Source organism: Cyrtonyx montezumae, unplaced genomic scaffold, assembly GCF_038088225.1.
Source record: "Cyrtonyx montezumae isolate F1298 unplaced genomic scaffold, pur_monq_1.0 scaffold_22, whole genome shotgun sequence".
NCBI classification, from domain to species: Eukaryota; Metazoa; Chordata; class Aves; order Galliformes; family Odontophoridae; genus Cyrtonyx; species Cyrtonyx montezumae.
Genome location: NW_027071959.1, coordinates 6354987 through 6381604, shown reverse-complemented (window position 1 = coordinate 6381604; position 26618 = coordinate 6354987). Strand labels below are relative to the sequence as shown.

The window sequence follows — 26618 nt, the reverse complement described above, 5'->3', positions numbered from 1 at the left end:
GAGTGCATCAAGGGATCTCGATGCGCCAGAGCTGCTTTCCAAGCTTTTGCTGCCGTCCCCTGCCCAAACCAAAACTGATGATCTTAGCGGTCTTTTCCATCGCTTCCTGTGACTCTGTGATCCTCCATTGCGGGACAGACACTGGGAGTCTGGGAGATGTCACTGCCATGGAGCCTGACATCTTCCTGCTGCCAGCTCTCCTCCTGCAGGTGATCCGTGTCCCAGTGACCCTGCCTCATCCAGGAGGATCATGCTGGATCCCAGCAAGAGAACCAGGACTGCTCACACCAGCAGCAGTGGCTGAGAGCTGCTCGTGGCCGCTGGGACTCCAGCCCTCCCTGCTCCAATCTCTGCCTGGCTCATTAGGAAGGAGCGGGGCTGCTCTGCTGTGGGGATTCTGGTGCCCAGCACAGGAGAATCTCCTGGTCCTGATTTAAGGTCTGTGAGTGACGGCAATTCCTCGCTCCTCGTGCCGCGCTCTGCCGGCGTTTAATTACTCTCGCTGGCACAGAACTGGCCTCTGATTTCCACCCTGACTTTGCTGACTTCAGCTTCCCGCTGTTGAGTCCCGCTTTGCCTTTGGCTGCTAATTAAAAAGCCCTTCAGCGCCCGCTGGCTGCTCCTTGTGCGGGTAATTACGGACCGTGCCCGAACCACCTCCTCACCTCTGCAGAGCCGGCACTGCTCCAAAGCCAGCATGGCTCCTCCTGGCACAGCTCAGAGAACAGCACCGTGGGGTCAGGGATGGAAAAAGACCCCGGGAAGGCTGCTGGAAGGGAATGCAGTCCTGCCCTTTGTGTATGCCCAAGGCACAGCTCTGTGTGTCCTAAAATCCCGAATTTCCCAACAGGAGGGGCGTGAGCTTGTTTCATGCACAGTGCTGTGCTGGACCTGGGGACGCCGTCACCTCCTGCCCACCCCTCCGTCTCCGAACTTCCCGGCCTTTGGCTCCTGGGCTCCCAGCACCGCAGCCAGGGCTGCTCACATTTTCCAAGCCCAGCAGCAGCACACGGCTTCAGTTCATCCTGGAAAAACCTGTGAGCTGTGGCAGGAAAGGGCAGAAGGTGGAAAAAAAAAAAAAAAGGAAGAAAGATAAAAAAAGGCCTTGGTTTTGGTTTTGCAATAAGTTCCTGTGGGTGTCACCTTCGTGGGATTTTTGCTTTAAGAGTATTTCAGCCCTCCCTGTCCTCCTATTGCAATTAAGGCAAAGCTCAGTCTCACATGTACTGACACAACTCAGCGCTGCACTCAATGGTCCTTATGTGTCCCTTCAGCTCAGGATATTCTCTGATTCTAACCGCTCTCAGCCCAGCTTGGTGATGTCTTGCCGGCACAATGGGGGTTTGCTTCTCTCTGTGTGCCCCATCACTTTTTCTCTCTTTCCTCCCCAGTTTGCTGGGTGCACAGTGATTGCCATTGCTTCACAAATCCATCCATCTCTGTGTGGGGATGCACTGCACACTGCTCCACAGGGCCTTTTTATCTTCATTTCTCCCCTCTTTTCCTCTCCAGTGATGAAATCAGCACATAATAAAACATGGGGCCCTGATGTGTTCTCTTTGGGCCAGGATCCACACACCAGCCCCAGATCAACACTGCCCCTCTGCACTGAGCCCCCCCAGCACACAGCTGGCTGCACAGCTGGCCCCGCGCTAATTAGGTGGCCCTCCTGCTCCGCTCCTCTAATTAGGAGATGGCTAACGAAGTCCATCAGCCTCCTGCGCTGAAGCGAGGAGAGCACACATGCCGATCTGCCCATCAGGACCTGCCTCCTGTTTTGATGCCAAGTGGTATCGGGGGGGAAATGGAGTGGCCGGAGCAATGAGGAGCAGCAGCAGCTCCACCACAGCCCTCACAGCGAAGGAATGGCACTGCTGTGCACCGCGCTGGGTGATGGCGGTCTGACGTCGCACCGCATTCAGCACGGGGTGATCCTGCGGGTGGGGGGCCCGTGGCACCCAGGCAGACGTGGGCAGTACAGGCGTTGCACCCTTTTATTAATAAAACAACCGACGGCACAGAACCGGCCCAGAAAAACGTCCACTGGCTCCTGGCCACCTCCTCCTCCCACCAAGACAAAATGGCGGCCGGACATGCCCGGGGGTGACATGGCGGCACGGTGACATGGCGGCACGGAGGCCGCGTCCCTGCACCCCCGGCAGCGCGGGGCGGCTGGTGACAGCACCTCAGAACTGCTGGAACCTGCGGGGACAGAGGAGGGCTGAGCTGCGGGAACAGGGACGAAAAGGTGTGAGGAGAGGATCCGCCACCACCGTGCCTCCGCAGAAGGGAGCGGCCCCGAGCCCCGCCGTGCTCCCAAGGGCGCTGCAAGCAGTGCGGTGCGGACAGGACAGGAGCGGCACCGTCCCCACCACCCCAGCAGCACGGAGCAGCCGGGCCGCACTTACCACCGCGCGCACCAACGCTGCTCCTCACCTGCGGGCACAAGATGGAGGGGCAAGGGTTGGGTGGGATCTGGCGGCCATCAGGCCGGTGCTGATTTGGAGGCGATTCAAGTGCACCCTCACCACAGCGATCTGGCCACAATTAGCAGCTGATGACCCGCGTGATTTGATCATTAGCATGGGTGGGCAGCCCCTAAATTTGTCTGCTTGGGGTTAATCAGTGCTTTGTGTCCCGAGGCGCTGGAGGTGGGGATGTGCTGCGTGCCTGCCTGCGGCGTGCCCTGCTCGCTGCGGTTGGATCCTTTGGTTTGGCCATTGCATTATTTGTAATCAGAATCACAGAATGGTTTGAGTCGGAAGGAACCCTTAAGGGCCATGAGGTCCAACTCCCTGCAGCGAACAGGGACACGTCCAGCAGGAGTGTGGCTGCAGGTGACCCGCTGAGCATTGGGGTCAGTGAGTGTTTGCATTCAGTGCTGGTGCTGAAAAGGTACTCACACCAAACCACTACCTCCCGTCCAGCACTGACTCTGTGAGCTGCACACTAGAGCTACAAGACACAAGGATGGTGCTCAGCACCCCGACTCCTTGGCCATGCCCCACAGACAGCCCCGTCCCCATGCTGTGCTGTACGTACCCTCTCTTCCTCGCCATGCAGCCGTACCATGCGCGCACCTCTTTGACCACCACGCGAGAAAGGAGCTGCAAGGGGAAAGGGGGAGTTTTGTCATTGCTGGGAGATGCGTTTTGGGGATTTTCCTGGGGAAACCCTGTTTGTGGGGCTGAACCTTTGGGATGGGGAAGCTCCATGGAGGGACCTACCAGGCAAGCCAAGACATCAGCTGCTATCAGCATGTAGAATACATTATTCCAGCCTGTGGGGGAAATAAGCCCTGCCAGCAGAGGTCCCAGAGCAGCACCTGCAAGGGAACGCGAGGGGTGTGAAGACATGGGAAAAGGGGAGCGAGGACCCCCAGCCCCACAGCACCAGGAGAACACCCAGCACCCCCCAGCCACACGGACCCACGGATCCCGTGCCGTCGATGATGGCTGTGACGGTGGACAGAGCTCTCGCATTGCCTTTGAGCGACTCATGGGTTCCCTGTGAGGAGAGAGGAGGGAGGAGGAAGAACAGCATCAGCAATTTCCACGTGTCAAATGGGAACACTGAGCACATGCAGGGATTGTGTGACTCAGGAGCAAATTTTCCGCTAGGTGTACACTTAGAGGAGGTGCATGGGGACAGGGAGAGGAGTCACACAGCTGAGGAGCTGGGGAAGCACGCAGTGTGACCATCCTGCTTTTCTGGACAGGAGTTGGAACACAGCTCAGAACACACACAGCCCCATGACTCTCACCAAATCCGCTGACACTGCCGTGGTGATGAGTGCGTAGGGGCCGTTCACCAGCGCGCCGCAGACAATGAGCATTGCTGTGAGGAAAAGGACGGCCCGGGGTCAGCCCAGAGCTGGGACCGGGTGGGGAGGCTGAACTCGAGTGCTCCCAGGAGCAGCAGGATGGGGAATCATCGTCCCAGCGAGTCCTGCTCTGTGTGCATGGCACTCAGCAGCTCATGTTTTCCCCAGCAAAGCCCACTGTTTTGGTACTGAACAACCACCGGGGGTCTCCTTCCCCAAATCCCAAAATAAAGCCAGGAGGGTGCCCTAAGCACCAACTTGAGGGGAGAAACGAAGCCAGGACGGCGAGAGGCACTTCTCCCACTGCCCATCAGCGACGGAATCGCTGCACCCAGTTGCTCCCTACCTATGGATGTGCCAATGCCATTCTGCCCAATGTGGTTGTACAGGAACAGCTGGAAGAGAGACACAGCACAAACCCATCCTCAGTATTCCACTTTCCTGAGCATTTTCACAGCATCAGTACTCTGGGTGTGGGATGGGAGCCCCTTGGGGACCCAAATCATCACTGCATTGAGCTCAAAGCCAAGTGGGCTGGGAAGTGGTGAGCATTGCCAGGATGCAGGTGGAGGGACACAGGCTTGGCCATGTGTCCCAGCAGACAGACTGCCAACACCCTAGATGTGTTGTAGCAATTTATGGCCCAGCATTGCATGCCAGGCATGGATTTGCCCCAGCAGTGCTATCATGGCTGCTGGACGTGGCCTTGCTCGCCAGCTCCAGAAGGGCTGTGGGAAGGAGGAGCTTCACAGCTTCAAGTCAGCATGGATTGGGTTGCACATAATGAGCTGCGTTTCGTGGTGGCAAAGCCAAGTGAGCTGCATGAAGGTGCTCATGTTCTCAGCTTTCAGGGCACAAAGCAAAGGGATGAAGGCTGGACTGGCTCAGTGAGACCACAGTGCTGCAGCATTACCCGGGCTCTAAGACAGAGTGGGATGGAGGACAAAGATCCCTTCGGGGTCTTTTTCTTTACCATGGGAGCGGCCACCACCAGCATCACACAGCACGTGGTGGCCCGGCCGCCAGTGTAGTCAGAGATGAGGCCAGCAAAGATCCCCCCTGTGATAAAGGAATCACATCAGTCCCAAGGGCGAAGCAGTTTCACACTGGGTCAGCCCAAAATCGGATGGTTCACTGCACTGCAATGCTCTTTCTTCTGGGGACATCTTCTGAGTGAGATGCCCCCAGAATTAAATATCTTAAAGGCTGAACATCCAAGTTCAGTATCTTCACATCAGAGAAGAGCTGTAATTTATCCATGAGCTGCCAGCCCCCTGTGCATGGCTTCCCTGCACCCCATGCAACTCTGCACTCCAAAATATATTTTCCCAAAGAGAAAGGTGATCCTGAGCGACCGAGACCCGGGACTGCCCCCAGCCCACCACCACCCAACCCTGCACCCAGGCACAACACAAACCTAAAATACCACCAACGTCAAAGAGAGTGGACAGGTCTCCAGCTTCCTTGGCACCAAAATGAGCTGCAGGAAGAAGAGCGGGGTGAGGACGCAGGTGAGGAGGGGGCTGACTCTATCCCACTCTGCTCTGCCGTCTCCAAAACCTCACCAACATTCACAATGTAGAGGGGCAGCCAGTAGAGGAAGGTGTAGCTCACCAGCTTGGCAAAGAGTAGGCAAAGGGAGAACTCCACCACACCCTGTGAGGAGAGAAGGCATCATGAGAGCATTTTCCCACTAGTGTTATTTCTGGGGGACATGGAGGAAGGGACTCACAGGGATCCGGAGTGCCCCAAGGAAGCTGATGGCTTCGAGCTCCTCAGCCAGCTCTTTGGGGTCGGTGCTGCTGTGGTCCTCAGAGGTCCCCCCTTCGGGGTCCTTCTCATCTGATTCACCCTAAAAGTAAGCAGATGTAGGGCTGAACCCTAAGGTTTGCCAAAACCATAAAGTTTGCTGCTGAGATATGATGACATGGGTTGAGAACTGTCCCATAGGATGCCCACACCAATGCAGTGAGCATCCCAACAGTCAGGCATCACTCAGATTTCTGACAGCACCAAGGCAGTTGCAGACCGGTCGATCCCTGGCACTGTGTGGCTGCAGACCCCAACCACCCACCCAGGGCACAGCGAGGGAACTCACGTGTTGCAGGGGTGGGCTGCAGCCGACGTCCTCGGGATCTGTGGGAGGAAAGGGCACCCCTGGGAGCACTGCCTTCCATGTGCCACATCCCTAGCAGTGAAACAGCCCACAAAACCCACAAGGCCTCCCAGAGCGTTTCTGAGCAAAGCTACAAGGAGTCAATGGCATCAGGAGGGCCAGGGTTTGATCCCAAAGGATGCTGTGCATCCCCGTGTGGTTTGGTCTGCCTCCAGCACCGAGGACACATCCCTGCTTGCCTCCAATGTGAAACTGCTTTTGGGGGTCACCAAAACCACTTGGAGATGAGCAAAGAGAAAATCTACGCTGGGTATTTGCATCACCACTCACGCTCCACGAGGAAGAAGAAGCAGATGATGCCCACGGCGGCGATGATTATGCCGGGCACGATGAAGGACAAGCCCCACTCCGAGGACACCCAGACACCCGCAATGAGTGAACCCAGGATGTTGCCCACAGAGGTGTGTGAGTTCCAGATGCCCATGATCAGACCCCTCCTGTGGGGACAGGACAGTGGGGTGAGCACTGGCTGAGAACAGGAGACACGGGGACGGGGACGCGCACTCACTTTCCCTTCCCAAACCAGTTGCCAACACACGCCACGACTGAGGGCCACCCGGTCGTCTGTGCCAGCCCATTGCACACCTGCAGGGAGACAGCAAACACCCCAACGTGGGTATTCTTCCCGGTGGAAGGAAGCAGTGCAACAATCTCAGAGGGTGATCTGGGAGCGCCTGCCAAACTGGGCGGGCGGTATCGGCGCCCACGCTGAGCAGGGAGGAAATGCCAAAATTGGGACGAGGTTGGGCCACACCTGCACAATGATGTAGTACCATAGGACGTGGATATTCCAGAAGTAGCCAAAGCCGAAGAGTGCTGTGAAGATCCCGCTCAGCAACATGCCCCCCGACAGGTAGTACCGCAGCGGCAGCCGCTCCCCGAAAATGCCACTGTGGGGAGAGCATGGAGACAGTGGAGTGCGGCCATATGGGGGGCATGGGGCTGAGCTGGGGAGCCTGAGCACAGCCCCTGTACCTGATGAACATCCCGATGGCGTACGCCACAAGGAAGGCATTGTCCAGAGCACCGAAAAGCTCATTGTAGTTGTCCTGGTCTGGAGAAGGGAGAGTGTTAGGGCTGCAGCTGAATCCACATCATACATCCCCATCCCCACCCCACAGATCCTCCTGGGGTCGGGCTGTAGGGCTGGGAGCTGGGAACAATCCCACCCTGACCTGATTTCAACATCCGCTGTCCTTTGGTCCAGGGCACAGGGCACAATCCTGCACCACTTAATCACCTCCAGCCTAATGAGTGCTGGTCCCCTGCCTGCCCAGCTTAACCCATTAATGACTGAAACCATCTTCAGGGACACAGCTGAGATTCGGGTTCTGGGGTACCAGCCTTACCGAAGGGTGCCCAGCTGCACCACGTAGTGCTGTTGGAGCCATTGTGTGGGTTGGTGCCCAGCGCTGAGCAGTTGAGGTGCAGCTGGCTCTGGGGGGGCACAGAGCAAATGGGGTGACATCAGGGAGGCCCTCAGGGATCCTCCTGGGCTGGGTATGGGTAGGGGTATGGGGTGCCGTGTCGCTCACCTTGACAATGCTGATGGGTTTTCGGGAGAGGTGGTAGCTGGTGTAGCTGAGGAAGGTCAGCACCAGAGTCAGTCCACGGTACCTATGGGAGAGGGGAATCAGGGATAGGGGATTGAGCAAAACTGAACTTCCACCCCAAATAATTTCATTCTTCAATCTGAGATGAGAAGGATGAGAGTCACCAGGATACAGGATGAATCCTTGCAGGGGGTGGCTGCAATATTTGGTGTCTACGCACACTATTCTTGGCCTGTGATGGAGAACTGGGCATTTCTTTTGAAAAGCATGGGAATGGGGAAAAGCGAGGCCATTTTCTCTCAGTTCTCCCCCAAAATGGCCCCAGTTCCCATGAGGATGGTGGGGGATTTCCTGCCAGATGGGTCCGCCCAACCGGCTCAGCTCCAGAGGGGCAGTTCCCTGGGTACTGCAGTGCCCCAGGAGGAGGCAGGGATTATAATTGGGATGGTTGGGAGGTTGGGATTATAATTGGGATGAAAGATAAGAGCAGGATTATTGCTAACGGGGAGTGACCGCCTGGGTCGGGGCCGGTGCTTCTGTGGCCTCGCAGCCCTCTGTCACGAGGGGCCACGCGTGGAAGCACGGCTGAGTCACAGTGCTGCCAGCACTCAGCAAAACCGAGCAGGGAGATGGAAAGGGAGGGGGCACTGCGAGCTTTGCTCCCTCCTGTTTGCTCCAATTAAATGTGAGAAAATGGGAAAAATGGGGATAGGTGTCTCCAGAGGATGCTGTCGTGAGCAGAGCTGATGGGGAGCGTCCGGGAGATCTCAACGCAAATAGTGTGTGCTGCATTCAGCTAAAAGAAGAAAAGCAAACCCAACAAAAACAATGGAAAACCATTCTGTCAGAGCTGAAATCAGCACTGCTCCTCTGCACAGTTTCACTTCTTCCCACAGTGCCCGCAGGTGACGGAGCGCCCGGCGGCCACGCAGGGCCGGGGCACAGCTCTGCTTTGGGGGTCGGGGTGGCTGCGGCTGTAACGCGGTGTAGAAATCACTGTTTCCCACTCCAAATAAATAATTCTGTAATAAAATCACCGCTGAGCACTGCGGGGCATTGAGGGTTTAGAAAGGGGAACAGAAACGTCCCGAGCCGCAGAGCTGAGCTGGGGGTGGAAAAGATGACAGCAGTGCGGGGCGAGCAGAGGGGAAGCACGCGGCTGCCGGGGTGTTTGGCAACGGCCGCAGTGAGCGGCTCAGAGACTCCGCTCCATTAACCCAGGGCAGGCTCAGCACCTCACCCCGCGGGACAGGACGGGCGGGATGCCTGGAGGACGTCCAACCCACGGACTGCGCGTCCCGAGAGGGAATCCTCCATCCCGGAGCGCTCCCAGGGACACGCTCGGGGTCCCCCCCAGCACCGCGCATCCTCTGCCCGGGGCGGCCCCGCGCCGCTGCGCCTCGGAGCGCCCGGAGGCATTCCTCCCGGTGCCCCAGAGCCCCTCTGCCCACCCACCCACCCACCCACAAAGCCCATACGGACAACGCGGGCTGCGAAGGCGTCAGCTCCGTCCCGCCACGTGCCGCGTCCCCCACCGCAGCGTGACCGCATCCACCGCGTCCCCGTCCCACGTCCCCCTGGGTCCCCGCTCACCGGCTGTCCCGGGGCACGGCGCGCAGCAGGCGGACACCGGGGGCGAGTGCTGCCCTCATGATGAGCGGTGGGGCCGTGCCCCGGCCCCGGTCTCGGCCCTTTACTGCCCCGGGGGCCGCCGCTCCCCGCCCCGTACCGCCCCGGGACCGCCCCCCGCTGCACCGCCCCGGGACGGTCACGGCGTGCGGGATGGGAGCGGGGAGAAACGGGGAGAAAAAGGAGGAAAAGAAACAGCGGTGGTGGGAGGAATGGGGAAAAGAAAGGAAAAAATTGCGGAAGAAGGAGAAGAAATAAAAGGGAAAAAAAAAGGAGAAATAGAGGAGGAAAAAAAACAACACAGAAAAACGGGGGAAAAATGGGAAAGAAAAATAGGAAAGAGAATAAAGGGGAAAAAAAGAAAAATAACGGAAAAAAGGGAAGAATGAAATAAATAAAAAGAACAGGAAATAAAATAAGAAAAATGAAAAAAAAGGAAAAAAGGAAAGATGATAAAGTGGAAAGGAAAAGGAATAGATAATAGAAAAAAAGACAAAATAAAAAAATCAGAAAAAGTGTAGAAGGAAAAAAAAAGAAACTAAAACAAAGAAGGATGAAGAAAAAGGGATGGAGACACAACTGAAGAGCAATGTCAGCACTGCACAGCACATACCCAGCCTGGAACTCCTTTTGGAGACCCTTCCCACCCCCGGAGCTGTTGTGGGGCTGCGCCCCCCGATTAGGTGCCCCCCTCCCCCACAACCATCACTGCAGCACACGGGGAAGGGCTGTGGGACAATTTTGGCACTGCCACTGAGTCCTGCTGACAATGACAGGGGTGAGCAGGGCTCAGCATCAGCCAAGGGACAGATGGAGACGGCGGCTTGGCTGTGGCTCTGATGAACCTCCATCCCTTTAAGCTCAGCCCTGGTGCAGCCTACAGCCCCTGGGATGGATGGAGCCGAGGTCCCTTTGCCTCCCTCCATCCGCAGGGCACAAGGAAGGTGATGGTGACATCCCCAACCCCGATCCTGGTGGGTCGGCAGAGGTGACTGACCCTTGTGGGTGGTCTCCAGCGTCTTCCCATGACGCAAATCCCAGTTAATGAGTACTGCTGGCACCAACGTGCGGAGCCACCTCCGGCCGCGGTTCGGGGTCACGGCGGCAGCGCTGCGCTTGGGCGCCTGCCCTTCCTGCCTGGGTTAATAGTGGAGAGGAGGCAGCAGGGGGCCTGGCCGTGGCAGCCCATGGGGATGCAGGAAGGCACTGGGAGCATGGGCTGGGGGCTGCTCTGGATGGGTGCGATTAGGCAGGTGCTCACCTGGAAGAAGGCAGCAAGCAATACACCTTGCTCTGAGATACAGGGGCCAGGATGCCTTACAAAGCTGAACAGAAAAGAGGGGGACAAGGTCTGGGCTCAGGAAGGCTTCTTCATTCATTCTGTGAAGTGAGCAGTGTGGGGGGAGGTTGGGCAGCAGGTACACACCTCAGGCAGCAGCTGGGTGCACACACCTGCAGCAAAACCCTCTGCAAAAGCAATCCCTGGAGCAGGGCTCCAGTGATGAATGAGGCAACATGACATTCAATCCCAGGCACCTCCTTCCAGCACATTTCCCACTCAAATGAGACCAAAGAGCATCACCCGTGCCGCAAAGTTTATCCTGCAGTTGAATGCTAAAATCCAAGTGCTTGACTCTAACCAAGGCCACAGAGCAATCTGCTCCTCCACACTTGCCCTTGCTCTGTACAATAGTCAACTGCACCAAGTCCAAGATGTGCAATTCAAATCTGAGCACAAGCAGCAGCCAAATGCACCAGAACAGTGCAGCTCTGGCACTGGGACACCACAGCACTGCCTCTGCTCCCAGAGCACAGGGAGACACCGCTGCCCTCCTCACACGTGCTTTGCAGGACAGGTGCAGAGAGCAGCCAGGTGGCGGAGGGGCAGCTTCGTCCTTCCATCCACTGGGTCACAGGATGAGATGACAGACTGCAGTGCGTGGCTGTAGGCTGGGAAGGAAAGGGAGCAAGCAGAAGTGTTACAAGATGAGCATTTCACTACAACCCAAAGCTTCAGGCTTTTAACGTGTGAAAAGACCTCTACTCGTTTGCTATTTAAAAACAAAATTCATCAAGATGCCTTCCACACTCTTTTTACACCCTGCAGGCTGTACAGCCTCCCCATTACAGAGCACTACTGTGAGCCAGAGGTTTTTATAAGGCTCCCATTTCTACACCTTGGAAAACCACCTAGCAGAGGGCTCCCAATTACTCAGCCAGGTTTTCGGCCAAGATCAGTGCTCTCACATAAAGACTTCCGTCACCTTGCAAGCAATCTCCAAGAGCAGTTTTGGCATTTAAGGAGAGCACTACAAAAGCCAGTGGGCTCCCATGCCCCTAACCAGTCTGTTTGTTCTCCCCATCAACATAACTACATTACAGCACTTATTTAATGCTCTGACACAGAAGTTGGCATTCGGCTGATGATGCCATTGAGCCCCTGAAGAGACAGAGGTAGAAGGGATTGGAAAGGAGCAGTCAAGCACTTGGCTTCTCCCCAGGCACCAGCACTTGGCTTCTCCCCTTGGCTGCCCCAGTCCCACGTTAGGAAAGCCAGCAGCAGGCGCACATCTGTGCAGTAAGATGCCTTTGTGTGCTTCAGGTACATCTGGTCAGGTTTGATTTCTCCCAGTACAGTCAGATCTACACCCTCAGCTGGGTCTGTGCTATCCCCTCTCGAGATGCAGGAGCTCCTACCTTTGTGGTTTTTGTAGAAGACACAGTTGTTGGCACAGGTATCAGGGTGGGATTCCCAGAAGTCAGAGCTGCAGGAGCACAGGGGAGGCAAGTCAATGTTGTACAGCTTCATCTTCTCCTTCACCTCGGCTCTTAAAGCTTCTATGTACCTGCAAGGCACAAAGCAGTCACTTGGGCTCTGCACAAAGAGCAGAGGTCCAGTTGTTGCCAGCTCACCTTATGTACTCCTTATTTTGCTGCTCTTTTTGCTTGACCTTCTTTAGCCTCTTCTCCTCCAGTTCAAGCTGGGCCAGATCTTCACAGACACCTTCCCCCAGGAAGGGTTCTCGCTGGTCAGCCCCCTCCTGCATTCTCTGCTCCTCCATCTGGCGCTGGTTCTCCTTCTCACTCTTAATCCTGCAGACAGAGAGAGCTTTCACTGACCTCTTCAGAGGGGGAAGATTCCCAACACGACCTCCACACCCAGACCAGCGCTGTGCTGTGGGTACCCACACTGACACATGCTCCTGTCCTCCAAGTGCCCACTGCAGTGCCCTAAAAAGCCTCCTGAGATGCCCTTCCACCCTTAAGAAACCACGAATAGAGCCTGAGGTCCTTTATATCCACCCAGAGTGCAGCAGGTAACTGCTCAGCCTCCCCACTTTTGATTTTTTTAACTGGGCAGTTTGGATCCTACTGTAAGCTGTTCTTGCAAGAACTCCATAATGAGGAAAATAAGGCTACAGAAGTACAGCAGAACACCAAGGATCCCACACCTACTCTAAACAGGCTTCAAGAAGTTGATTTATTGAACCTTCCTCCATTGCCTCCATCTCCCTTGCACCTACATGGCACTGCAGCCCTTTCCATGCCATCTGGACTGTATTTCTTGAAAGTGGCAATTACAGAGCACAGAGACCTTAAACCAAAGCATGTGCCATTTCATTCCTGCTGATGAGTACCAAATGCAATCACACTGCACACTGATCACGGCCAAAAGGCATTCAGAATATCAAAGCTGGGGAGAAGACAGGGGAAGGAAGCATAATCCAACGGGACATTTCAGATGTTACTCTATTTGTTGGGCCAAATATGAACACTGAGAACGAAAGTACTGAAGCCAAACTTCTCTTGTCAAGTTATAAACTCTTTTTTATGAAGTGGTAATAGTGCCTTAACTACACTGTCATAAATCTTCTGCTATAGAAACTAAGGCCAAGGCCAGCTTAGCATTACACAAAGTAATTGCAAAAACAGCTCTTCTTTGCACATGAGCTGAGCAGCCCACAGGCACAGCAGAGCCCCTGCAACTAGAAAAACAAAAAAAGAGGAAAAAAAAAAGGCCCTATCACTAACTAGGAGGTCCCTAACGTCTTGCCAGCACTTGCAGGGCAAGAAAGGGTCTCCAAAGCTCTGAGTACCAACTTAACCTTCAGGAATGTGGCTGGAGAAACATTTCCTTGCAATTTCTGTCTAAAAAAATTACCACAAAAAATATATATCAGGACATCATGACACTGCAGGGCAGCAGGCTGACCTTGTCATGTAAGGTCTGAAGCATTTATGCTGCTGCTGCTCCCTCGGACTGACTGGAACTGGCTGCAGGTGGCAGCTGGGCTACACTTGTTTTTTGAAACTGTGCTTAAATTGAATGGAAAGGAAGAGAATAGTCTTGCCCTCAAAGCCTGGTCCCACAGAACCAGCATCAGAGAACAAGGGGATCACGGAGATATGTTATTTTACTCCAGAGCAAGTCAAAGACAAAAAGATAGAGCATCTTTCCTCTTCTGGTGGGAATTTGCAGAGCTTCTCCTAAGGACTCAAAATGGGAAAGATGACCCAGCCCCCAAAACACAGAGAAACTTCCACATAGATGCTGAGTTTTCAATTCTGGGACCAAATGCTAGAAAAGTTTTTATTATGCCATATAGATGTTTATAGCTGTGAGGGTGAAGGGTCTGACATAAACATTCCGGAAAAGTTCAGTTCTTAAGAACAATGTGATCTCACCCCAATGTTTCTGATGTGGTCTGGGTGTTGGTGTCACAGGGAGCTGTGCTGTGGTGAACTGCATCTCTCTGAGCCTGACACCTCAGCTCCCCCCAAGCTGCATGGGACTCAGAAACTGAACAGAGAAGTGCTGAGCACCTCTAAAGGACTCAGCAGAGCCTGAAGGTCTCTGCCCCTGGTTCAGCTGAATGAAACCCATCCCAGAGTTAATTGCTTGGGTTAAATTAATTAAAACAGCAAGGAGACATTTGTATCACAAGGCTTCCTTCAGCTGATGGTCTGATTCACTCCTAAAAGTTGATAAAGAGGCAAAGGAGAAAGAATAGGACCCATCACAGGTGGTTTTGCACAGCCTACACAAAGCCTCCACATCCTGGGGGCTGGGCTGCAAGAGGCAAGTGACAGGGTGCTGCTCACCCACATGTACTCACTCAGCAGTCCTCCTCTGCCGCTCCTTCTGCCTCTGCTGCTCCTTCACTTGCTCTCGCTCAACGCTCATGAAGAGGCGCCTGCACCTCAGGAACTCGTTCTGGCGCTGCAGGAATGAAGGTGCAGCTTTGAGAAGGACATCTTGGAGCAGACTTACCTAACATCACGTAGTACAGACAGCCAGCTTGACTTCTGGAGCTTGATTATCAGGATGGAAACCTCACTTTCTCCAAAGGATCCTCAGAAATCTCTTAATAGCTCAGGACTGAAGAAGAGCTGGAGAGATGAGGAAAGGAGAACCAAAGCATCCTGAGGCACCGGGGAGCTTTGTACCAGTGCTGTGACTGACCCTCCTATGGATACAGAGTCCCCCATCTGATAAATCCCTAAACTCTTGCTTTCCTCCTGGAAAAAGACCTTGTTCTCACCTAATTCCACTAAAGGAGAGAGCTACAAACAACAGTGCACAATACCAAGTTAAACTCACCATGTGCAGGACTGCAGACTGTTTGGGCTTCAGCTTATACCTACAGCTGCAGCAAGGGTGAGGAAAGCTGCTGGCTAAAGCTCATAGGCAAAGCTCTCCCATTGGAAGGGGAAGCAGTCAGCAAGCAGTGTGCCTGACCCCCATGATACCAGCAAGCTCAAGGCGTGGATTTTCTCATCAGTACCAAGAGCTTTGGGTTGAGGGTGTCCACCCTGTTCTCTGCAGAGAGCCTTGCACAGATGGAGATAAAAGCACAGGAGAGATTGGCAGGCTGAAAGCACAGAAAACTGGATGGAAAAAAACCACACGGAAGATCCTGCTGCAAAACCAGTTATCTCAGGGTGGATCAGAGCCAAGGAGATACAAAGCAAGGGGCAGAGGGAAATGAAGGGGGGGGTGTGGGGGGAAGGAACGGTCTGACAAACTCCAGCTGCCATCATGTCTTCTAGAAACCTCAACTGAATTTCCGGATCAGATTGTCAGAAAATGCACATAAAGAACAAAAACACAATTTGTTCAAAGTCCTTTTGAGTTTTAGGCTGCAGACTGCAAAGAAGCTAACAAAAAAAAAGTTCAAGTCAGAAGGAAGCAGTAAAAAAAAAAAAAAAAAGCCATTTGCTTCCCTGAGATTCCTTAAGAAATCTCTTAGCATCTCTTATATTAACGTGAGCCAAAGTGTTGGCCACAGATTGGTCCTGGTGACTAAATCAGACCCTCAGCATGCTACAGAAAGGAGCCAGATCCCATTAGCAGCACACAACAAACTCCAGCATGCTCCAGCCACTCCTGAATGGAGTTAAGCAGTGCTGCTTTGCTTGAGCAAAGGGCCAGCCAAGAGGGAGGCAACTCCCTGCCTCGTGCTGACCAAGCAGAGCAGCTCATGCTGAGCGCAGCCAAGCTCCTGCAGGAGTCAGGGCTGCAGGCTGTGCCTGCCCCTCCTGCTGCGTGCTGATACGCTGGGAACCTTTTATACTCCAGCCTTACACACAAACCAGATAAACAGGGGCTTTGTTCATTTGCTCTTCTCTTTTTATTTCACATCTTTGGCAGCTCCACGCTCTCCATGCAACTGCAGGAAACAGATCTCAACACCTCTCAGCCTTTGTTTTGCAAAGAACCATGAATCAAATCTTTCCTCCTAAAACATTTTTGCATTATTCAGATCCCATATGTCATGTGAATAGCAACTAGTGTTGGCACTTGGGGTCACAACAGACCTTAAAAAAAGAACCTGGTGGGTTTGCTCAGGACACCATCAGCACTGACAACTCAGCAGATGCTTCACGCACCACTGCTGCTCCTGAGGCTTCTTATCTGAGCCAGCAGCATCACCTAGCTTCAGTGCATTCCACTCCTAAAACAGATATAAAACAATGAGCACTTGGCTGCAGCAGACAAACCTGCTTCTTGCTTTCCTCTTGGTCAATGCCAGCCCAGAGGACAAGGGGAGCTCGACAACCAAGGGCTGTTCTCTGCAGAGACTTAGATGGGCTCAAATCCTTAGCTGATCCATCACTGAACTGAAAGATAATATGAGAGAGCAGCATCAGCACCTTCATCTTTCCCCAGCAAAGTCCTCCAGGCTGGAGATGGGTCCTCTGTGCATGATCCCCAGAGGTAACACACTCAGCATTAACTGCACAGAGGAACAATTTGAAAAGACAGCACCCTGCAGATGGACTCATACAGAGCAGGGAAGCTGTGAGGATGGAGCAGCAGAGATGGAGCACTTGGACACTATTCCCTGTTCCTCTGCACCACTCAGGAAGAGGTGGAGAAGGGTGGATAGGAAGCAAAGTAGTTTTAGTTCGCTTTTAGCTCTCACTGCTTTAATCTGTTATCAATAGGTAATAAATTACATTAATCCCCTTATGCTATAAGTGTTTTTCCCATGACAGTAATCTGTGAGTGATCTCTGTACTCATCTCAACCCAAAAGCTGTTTTTCCATCACATTTTCTCACCCTGCTCTGTTGAGGAATGGGAATGACAGAGCAGTGAGGTGGAGCTCTGCTGCTTATCAGTGTCACACCACTCCAGTAGGTTGGCTTCTCCCCATCACCAGCCAGAAGACACGTTCTGTATCCATACAGGAGCACGAGCACCAAAGCTTTGGGAAAACACTTCTAAAAGTACCCTGAAACTTTTCTCTTTCAGTTCAAAGAGGGATTCATAGAACCCCCTCACCTGTTGAGATGTCATTGTGAGCTCCATGAAGTGCAAGAAAACAACAGCAACACAGGAAAACTGTCAGAGGACAGCAGGAAGCATCTCCCAAAACCTCTGCCTTCTTCACTCCACTCACAGTATTTGTCAAGTCAGTATTTCAGCTGGACCAGTCATCAGGCAAGGTTGGGCACATGCTGCTACAGCCATAAACTATTTGCTAACTATTCCAAGTAACCCAAAGGGCAAAACATTTCCATGCCTCAGATGCTTAATAAAACTCTGCCAGAACACAGAAAACCCACTGCTAATATATTAGATCCCTTCTCAGGAGCAGGCACATTAATGTTGCCCCTAAGGGAAGTGTTCTCCCCATCCCTGAGGCGACGGTGAGCGATGTCAGCTCATTCCTTCGATAAAAACCTTATTTTTTCCCCTTTTAAATAAGGTTTCCAGATGGTCTGATGCACACACAGCTCTCCCATCCCACCACTGCCTCCAGCAGGGCAGCAGGACACAGGGTAGCTGCAGGTCCTCCTGCCCCAGCCTGGAGCTTGATTAAGCACCTAAAGCAATTGCACGCTGCGTCTCAGATTTCTGCTGAGCACGAGCCAACTGGCATGACAAGGCAGGCACACAGAACTGCTCTGGAAGCTGCAGCACTAAGATTAAAGCAATGAGAGCGTCACGTCGAAACGATACGGCTATTCTAAGAGCAGGCACAAGAGCTCTCATTACACTTACCCACTAACAGCCTTCTGGCATTTAAAAACGCTGCCTTTATGCCTACAGATCAAGATACAAAGTTCCTAGACACCTTCTCGCAGAGCCTTTGTGTGTGGTGTGTGCCAGAGGGCCTTCTCCAATCTCACCTTGCTTTCACACTCTTCTCCAGCCTGCGTTGATCACAGGTGACAGCAGGCACGAGCTTGCCAGGTGTGAAGGTACAAATGGAAGCACAGCAGCAGCCTCACTGCCCCTGCCTGAACCTAACTCCCAAAGATTTGCACTTTGTAAGAACAACTGACCCAGACTCACGTCTTACTTTTCTAAATTCCATTTTGATGTAGAAATCATCATCTTGCTCAGCCCGACGTGGGGCTGCCACCTGCTCTTGTAGTTCAGCTGGAAGATCATGATGTCCTGCTAGAAGAAGCTCCTCGTTCTCATCTTCAGTGGGCACTGGGGCATACAGCACTGATTCCTGGAGGGGAGAGGAGGAAATATGAGGTTTGAATGTGACTGCTTTGAGTGCAGAGCACAAAGGCAATGTCCTCGAGTAAGGGTTAGAAGAGGCTTTAACCTCAGGGCACCTGCTCTGGGAAGCAAGTTGAGATCTGGCAAGCAGCAGTGCAATATATTCAAGCATCACCACAGGGCACAAGAGCCAGAAAATCTAGCAGGGCAGCTCCTGACTACATTCTCTCCGACTGCAGAATCAGGGACAGAAGTGTGTGGGGGTGAAGGAAAGAAAAAGACCTTCCTAGGCAACACTTCCTGACTGCAAGGATGTGGGGTGAGCAGGACTGCTTGAGTGACACTCATTCTGTGCTCGTTCAGATGGTAAGTGGGCAGGCTCCTATAAGGATATTAAAATATTTTGAGAGGCAGCAGATTGTTTCCTACAAACTGAAAACCGAAACGCCAGAAGCAAGCTCTGAGCCAGTTTTTTTTTCCCTTGCCATCCCTTCAGCAAGATAGGAACAGACAGGATGAGAAGAGCAGAAGTGCTCATAGGTGTGTCAACAGGAGGAATGTGGGTCAAGCCAGGAATCGCTCAAGATGGTTGTGCTGCCGCAGCGCATGAGGCATGGAGGACAGCCTGGAGCCAGTTTGAAAAAGAAATTACTTGATTGGCATAGGAACTACTCTATCAACACCAGAATGACAGAAATACAACACTGAAGCTTTTCCAGTGAGGACAAGAGAGTACAGAGCAACAGTTATTGCCTTGCAAGGATGTTCTGAAGCCCTGAAGACAGAAGGAAATGAAACAGCTGGGGAAATAAAAATATATGTTTGGGGAATGATCAGCTGGGGAAAAGAATTTGGGTGCTATCATGCTGGAGACCTACAAACACTAAAGGCAAAGCAATGAAGGGCTTGATGAGCAGGATCACCCAGAATGCAGGACAGGTAATTTCCACTCAATTGCAATCTAGGTATCTGTTTGGGAAAGACATGCAGCAGGAAACAGACCAACAACATCTCTGAAGAGTGTCTGACCTGAAAAGAAATCCCTGGGAGAGAACAGCGATGGTTTCAGGAACAGAATTCTTGTTTAACAATCGCAGGGAATGCAAGACTTTTTTTTTTTTTTAACTCTTCCCAGTAAAAAAGGAAAGGTGAACAACAAAACTGAAGAAGCAGATGATCTATTAAACAATGCTAACTGAGCAAGTACAAGCCACGCCACTGGAGATGAAAGCCACAATGCATAGTGTGAGACAAACCTGGCTCAGCTCCAAGCTCTTTTGGTGCTTGTGATCAGTGTGAGCATGGAGGAAATGGAGCATGGGTCAGATTACAAAAAGAATCATGTAGGAGACAACACAAGCAAGCAGGGACATAAAACAAGTTCCACAAAGGCCAAGGCTGTAAGTAAAACAAGATGCATCAAGGCAACAAGAAATCAGGCTTTCAGTAAGGGGGCTCAGTACACAAGGAGAGGGACAGCTATCAAAGGACACCAGAAACAACACCCCTTTATCCTCCTGTGCATCAGTTTTCAGCCAAAGAACTGTTCTGAGCTACGTGAGCTAGTAACGACAGCAAGGAAAATCCTGGACTAGGACTGGGAGGAAAAAGGTCTGATTATTCCCACAAATAGAGACTTATTTTGTAAGTGTGCAGGCCCTGCCCTGGGCTCCCTCCAAGACGGGCAGACAAGCTGCTAGCAGCCTCCCTTAGAAGCAAGTGGATGCCTAGGTTATCAGGAATGGGCACATATGTCAGTTTTAACCCAGCTTTTGACATGGCCTAATTCAGCAGTTTGGGAAGGAAGCATCTATCACATGAAACCATTACAAAGGACTTGTGGTTCTGATGACAATCACTACTGAGACTCAGTCACACTGGGTTTGCTGAGAAAGAGAAAGACTGAGTGGGCTCTGTTTAGTAATTTCATTATCAGCCAGGGTGGTGGAACAAAGAAGTGCCTTGATTACATTTGCAGACCCCAGAATGTCACGTGAAGATGCAGAAGTATCTGAGAACAGTTTAAATGCCTGCATCCAAATCAAAGAGACTGCATGGAGAAGCCAACACAAGGAAGCTCAACCAGGGCAAACACAAAGGAAGAGCAGCAATTTATCAGTGTTAAGTCTGCAACAGCCTTTACACCTAAAAAGAAGGGAATAAGCTGCTGTCCTAATTATGACCATGTAAACCAGGCACGTATGCAAGAAAAAAGATTCACATTAACGTAAGAGCTCTTCTCTCTGACATCTTGGAGTAATAAAAGAAAGCAAGGCAATCAATTAACACATTCACCCTAGACTAAAGTTGCCCAGGGAAGCTATCAGAGCCTCTTGCCAGAGGTTTTAAGAAGGCATAGAATAGCCTTTTTCTGCAGCTCAGGTAGGAGGGTGGGTGACCCACAACCCCCCACTGCTCCTCATTGCTGTGGACAACCACACATCTCTCACCCTGTTGTCTTCTATGAGCACCTGCCCTGCACAGGCAGGGACTGTGTTACTCATGTCAGGCTACACCACCACTAACAGTGGTGTTCTCTCTCCATCTTGCTGAGCAGTACGAACGCATCAAGGACTTAAATAGAAGGTATGTGTAGTGTCTGAAATAGATGCAAGTTTCTCGAGCCATAATTACAGTGTTTTTGCAACTCTTGTTAACAAGCCTGACTTTCTTGAACAGACATCCAACAGTGCAGAGTAGGAAGAACCAGACCAGTCCTTATGTAAAAGGCATTTTCTAGATAACAGCTAGCCAAAATGCACTTCACCTTTGATGAACCTGAAAAGAGAAGAGAATGAAGAAGTGCAAGATGGGCAGGAAGCTGGCTCCAGTGGAGGTAATGAGACAAAATACCAGGCTGAGCTGCTGCTAGTGTTTTGCAGGACTTGCAGATGGGCAAAGTACATCAGTTAAAAAAAGGTCTTGGCATACAAAGCAGGATACGGTTATGCCAATAACTGTGGCATAAAGCTGATCCTGAGTGATCAGAACAGGATGAAATTCAACAGCACAAAAGGTCAGGCACTTGGGACTAATCTTGTTATGTGGCTCCTATGTACTTAGTGCTCTGAGAAAAGGAGATGCATGCCAACAACTACCTGCCTGAAGCCAGCCTTGAATCAGGAAAGTCCTCCAGATCTCTGCCATGTGCACAAAACAGACTGCTGCAATAGAAGTTCGCTGAAGGGCACACAAGGGGTGGGCTGATCACCACATTCCTCCCAGATCCCCAGATTACAATCTAAGCCTTTAAAATATTATTTGAATTCTTACTTCCCAGTTTATCTTCCATTAATCTTGCAAACAGAGGTGTTTCCACCCACCCTGTCCTGCTGCCTTCTCTGAAAGGTGGCTGAAAGAACAAAGGTAGAAGTGTCCGTGCAAGAGAGCCCTTGGGTTCTGCTCACCCATGGGCAGGGACATCACCACCTGGGTCACAAAACCACAGGTTTTGCTGAACAATTTCCCCGAGCGATGCTTTGGGTTTGTAATTAGCACCAGCCCTGCCCACAGCCTCGCAGGTAACTCACCCCCTGCCCAGCTGCCCCACGGATGTCTTGCCTCCGGCCAAGCTTCCACGTGCCGCCCGGGAGCTCCGGGGGCCCCGCGCCTTTGGGCACTGTCCGACACGACGCCAGCCTGTGCCGAACTTGTCTCATGGCTTTGCTAAGCTGTCAGGAGAGGGACAAAAGGACAGACAGGACAGCAGGTCAACGGATGCTTTCCACAAGTGCTGCACCATGGAATTCATTTACATAAAAGAGGTGTCCCAATGGGCCCTGCTCGACTCCAGCTCCTGGATAAACACATTAAAAAGGAACAACTGCAGTAACCATCGCTATTGAAAGCACTTAAGACAGCCCCTACAGCACATTTACCAAGATTTCAGGATCCCACATTCTTGGCCTGCAGGACAAAAGCTCAATGAGGTGGCACCATCTAGTGCTTTTTCTCCAACATGACATCCCAGCACAGCAACAGGTCACAGCTGAGAATTTCCAGCAGGTTTCAACTGAAATTCACCACATCTACAAGCAGTGGGGCAAGTATAAGTGTCCTATGGAGTGACACACTAGTAATTGTTAAAAGCAAGGAAAGTGTAAGCCAATGCTTCATTCAGCATAACAAAAAAATATTAAGGAACTGTTATAAAAGAGGGTAGAAAACAAAACACTGCCCATCTTCCATCTCAACCCTCAAGCACTCAGCACGATGGAACAGGGATGGAAAGGATAAGAGAGGAAGGGCCCCACGCACCTGGGCAGCTTGCTGCTGGAAGGGCTCAGTGGGCACCCCCTGCTCCTGCTGCTGTGCCAGGGCAGCACGGGCACTGGGGCTGCAGATGACGGGCGCGGGGCGGCTCCGGAACACACACGTGTTCTTCTTGGGTGTCAGGTGCAGCACGGAGCTGAAGCACTGCACAGCGAGGCTGCTCTCCTTCTCTGCCTGCCAGGGTAAAAAGCCACGTGCAAATGTCCAGAATTCATCTCCCACCTGGCTGGCACGTGCCTCACGCCGAGCTCACAGGATTGCACCTTTCTGAGGTTAAAACCAAGACACTAAAGTCCCACAAGCAAACACCATCGGTTTGGCAGCTCTCTGCTCTGAGCAGTGAGGACGTACCCACTCGACTGTGCCTTCTCACTGCTGGAAGCAGCCCAACACCCTTGGGGTGTCCAGAACTGCTGATACTTCAGTACTTCCCTTTCTCTCATTGTAATGTGAATTTCTGGCAACCACCACTGGACTTTAAAAGGAGAAAGGATTAAATAATATATTCAAAGGATCATCTAAAACAAGCTCTTGGAGGGAAATGAGAATATGAATATGCCATGGAAGTGCTGCTTGTGAATTGCTATGGGAAGAGACTGGCAGAAACAGGCTGCTTTCCCCCAGCGCAACCAGGATACACTCACACCATTCACAGCTCAGCTTGGTTATTTTTTAACACTGTACAGATCTGAGAGGGCAGCAGGCTCAGTGCACCTTCAGCATCAGAGCAAGCCAAGGTGTTGGCCTGCCTTACTTGTGGGCTTGCCACTTGCAGCCTGCTGGAGCCACAGATTTCCTGGCTTTTTCTTACTAACACCCTGACTTGGGGTTGATGGTGTTTTTCCCCATTTAGAGGGACACAGTGCTTTGGAATGCAGGGAGGGGGCTGCTCACCGCCTCACAGGACCTCTGCAGCTGCTGCTTTCTCCTCATCCTGACCTGCTGGTTCACCCGCCGCTTCACCTCTCCCTGGAAGTGCCTCAGCCTCGCTGCCTTCCTCCTCTGCTGCTCCTTCAGCTCCTCCTCAACCTGAAGTGCCGAAGCCTGGAAGAGTTGAAAGCAGGTATCACATGGTTTTGCAGCACTGCAGGATAACATCTCATACTGCTGCTTCTCCCCCAAAGACCCGTACCTGCAGGTCAGGCAAGAAGCACTCAGAGAGCTTCATACTAATGGCACCAGCTTGGACAACATCTACTGAACTGCTATCAGCTGGAATCAAATCTAACTAGATGTGCTGTTATAGAGCAGTCACACTTCCTACTTTGACCTCATGCACAAAAAGGAAAAATAAGAACACGCCTAATGCAGTGACCCCTGATCACTGTGCCACAAATGGATGCTCAAACATTGAAAGCCAAAGAATCAGGGTGGCCCAGGTCGCGTTAATGCTCCGTACAATGACCCATATCCATTTTTCACTAAACATCTTGCAAGAGCAGCCCTGGAAGCGTATCAAACACTGCAGACCACAGCACAGGCAGAGCTACTGCTCTGACAATGATTTTACCATCCAAAGTGAAAGATTAAAAACGAATGACCTATCAGGTTTTCACAGTTCCCAGTTGAAGCCATGCCAGAGAATCCTGCTAACGCTACCAAGGCTTAAAGAAAACCAGCTCCACTCCCTGGCTGCCAGATCAGTAAAGTCACTGGGCAGAACCCTGGAAAAGGGATCTGCAGGGGCAGACCGTCACCTGCTGCAGGGTAATTCAGTTTTATTCACTTAGACACTCAGCTTTATACTGCTTCACATCAAACACAGCTGTGAGGAAGAGAATGAAGGGCAATAAGTGGAGCCACTGGTAAGCAGCTGACAGGGCTGTGGGGCCGGTATGGTTACATCACATCACCCACCACATAACTTTTACAACCTCAAATCACACGGATGGCTGCACCCCACACCTCACTGCCAGGAACACGAATGGCAGCAGGGCCCTGTTGGCACAGCCACAGCACGAAGGCACTGCCAGCAGCACTGAAGATGCCATCTCCAACTCGCCATGCTCCCTGACTCACTGCTGTATGCAGGTGCATTGGACAAGCTCCAAAAACCTCACACAGCTCTGTCCACACCTGAAGGCACAAGGGCAAAGGGGAGGCACGAGCACAGCTGGTGTGTGGCAGATGTGCAGAAGGTGCTCTGACAAACAGCCAGGGCTCAGCCCCCCAGCAAGGACCAGCAGTTCCCAGTTGGCTTCAAAATCTGAGCCCCAGGAAAGCTCCAGCTCACCTCAAAGTTTGGCAGTGGAAGTTGTATGAATACAGAGACAATTCATTTCCATATATTATCTCAACCTTTCAGAATTTAAATTACAATATGGAAATAAATCATTGCAGAAGCACAGGAACCTCTGTAACATTCTGACATTAATTACAGGGGACTGAACTCATCATCCTATATTTAATGCACTTTTAGTCCTCTTACAATAACCCTCAAAGCAGAAATCCCTGAGATAAGCACTAGAGAAGATTTTCTTAAGCGTTTCTAATGGGGTACTGCAGAGATCAGCTCCAAACCCTACACCATTTATTTATTTATTTTTTAAATCTGCGACTTGGAATAAAACCTCTGCTCACAAACCCTCAGGCACAAAGAGGGAGGTGGCAAACAATACAAGGCGCACTGCCATGGGGCAAAAAGCAGGTAACTGTGAGCTCTGTCGGGTGTGGTAGAGGTGAGATGCTGGTAACGAGGCAGAAATGCATAGATCCAGATAAAATTAAAGGGGGGGGGGGGGGGGGGCGCATAAAAGCAATCGACAGCAGCTCTCCATAGGTTCAGGCAGGGTCCCCAGCGGTCTGGTTTTGAAATCAAAACGTTTCTCTTAGAAAACGCAGCGAACCAATTGGGAGCGCGTGCCAAAGGGCCGGCGGGCACCGCACCGAAGGCCGCGAGAGGCGCTCCCACGGAGCGCTGCGCTCACCCGCCCGGGCCCAGGCACTCACGGACGCACGGCGCTGCTCGCGGGGGCCGCTCTCCACCCACGCGCCCACGGCGGCCACGCGCGAGCTCCTCTCGCCCAGCACCGCTCCGCGCGGCCGGCGGGGCCCCGCCGGACGGACCCCGCCCCCCCGGGGCGCTCGCGGCCGCGGTCCGCGGGATGGCAGCATCGGGACGCGGCTCCGGGTCCTGCGGAGGAACGGAGGCGGTGAGCGCGGGCCCGCGGCCTTACACACACACACACACACACAAACAACCACACCCACACCCTCACCCCCACACCCGCGACCGAGCCGCCCGACCCCCCACGCCGCAGGGACCCCGCGCGTCCCGGGGGCACCGCCCCCCCGGAGCGGCGCGTCCACTCCGCACCCACAGACCCCGCACCAACCGCCACTTCCGCCTCAGCCCTCCGTTTGAATCCGGCGCCACTTCCGCCCGCCGCCCCCGCCCACGGCTCCGCCCACAGCTCCGCCCACGGCCCCGCCCCGGGTTCCGCCACGCCCCCACGCACCTCCGCTCCTGAACGTCCCCGGTTCGCGTCCCGGCGCGGGCGGAAAGTGGGGGGGGGGGGGGGAACCCCTGAAACATCCCACAGAGCATCCTGAAAACGCAATCTAGACCCTGAGAACATTTATTGAGGAGCACAGTCCGCATAAATCCCCAAAGCATCCCCAAAATGTCTCCCAAAACGTCTGTCCAAGCATCTCCGAAGCACCCTGACACCGTCCCACTAACGCATCCCTCAGAACATCCCAAAATCATTCTCTGGACCATCCCTTGGGAAGATTCCCTGAGTATCCCTTTAGAAAGTCCCTCTGAGCACCCCTGATGCTCCCCTGTAGCGCTCCCTGGACCACCCCCCTGAAAGATCCCCCACAGTGTCTCATCACTGAACGTTCTCCAACATCTCCCTAAAATCCCTGAAAGTTCCCCCAGTTCCCCTCCCAAAAAACCTCCAAGCATCCTTCAGCACTCCCCCAAAAAACTCATCCCAAATCACTGAGCATCCTCCAGTGTCTCCCCAAAATCCCCCAGTGCCCCCCACTCCCAAACACCCCCAAACACCTCTGAGCATCCCCTGAAGCATTCTGAGCCATGCAGGCAGCGCGGGGGAGCGCAACGCGGTGGTGTGACGAGTTGGCAGTGCTCTGTGGGACGCAGCTCCGGGCACCCTGCCCCGCTCCCGCTGCCCCATTGAGCCGTGCCGGGAACTAATTGGCACTGGAGCTGGAACGCAGCCTGGAAACAGCAAAA

The 26618-nt window shown here is 52.8% G+C and overlaps 2 protein-coding genes across 4 annotated transcripts; both read right to left on the bottom strand.

Moving 5' to 3' along the window:
* Positions 1–2117: 2117 nt before the first annotated feature.
* On the bottom strand, positions 2118–10847 carry SLC37A2 (solute carrier family 37 member 2). Of its 3 annotated transcripts, XM_065738592.1 has the most exons (19): positions 9146–9241; positions 7535–7616; positions 7349–7436; positions 6975–7053; positions 6754–6889; positions 6508–6584; positions 6270–6436; positions 5922–5959; positions 5556–5675; positions 5389–5479; positions 5241–5303; positions 4797–4882; positions 4170–4218; positions 3764–3837; positions 3429–3507; positions 3228–3325; positions 3043–3107; positions 2904–2955; positions 2160–2202 (listed from the first exon to the last, which is right to left on the bottom strand). In XM_065738592.1, exons 1-18 carry the CDS (start codon positions 9202–9204, stop codon positions 2913–2915), a joined length of 1494 nt encoding a protein of 497 aa, XP_065594664.1. In that variant the 5' UTR covers positions 9205–9241; the 3' UTR covers positions 2160–2202; positions 2904–2912. The 3 variants fall into 3 exon arrangements, with proteins under 3 accessions (XP_065594665.1, XP_065594664.1, XP_065594663.1); XM_065738593.1 differs by lacking the exons at positions 2904–2955; positions 9146–9241 and adding an exon at positions 10634–10847 and having other exon boundaries at positions 2118–2202; XM_065738591.1 differs by having other exon boundaries at positions 2904–3107.
* A 39-nt stretch (positions 10848–10886) lies between these two features.
* Positions 10887–25531, bottom strand: CCDC15 (coiled-coil domain containing 15). The gene is made up of 10 exons (XM_065738306.1): positions 25367–25531; positions 23312–23461; positions 22403–22591; positions 21676–21816; positions 17994–18152; positions 16184–16303; positions 14299–14402; positions 12095–12274; positions 11879–12027; positions 10887–11131 (listed from the first exon to the last, which is right to left on the bottom strand). Exons 1-10 carry the CDS (start codon positions 25529–25531, stop codon positions 11016–11018), a joined length of 1473 nt encoding a protein of 490 aa, XP_065594378.1. The 3' UTR covers positions 10887–11015.
* Between the last annotated feature and the right edge of the window lie 1087 nt (positions 25532–26618).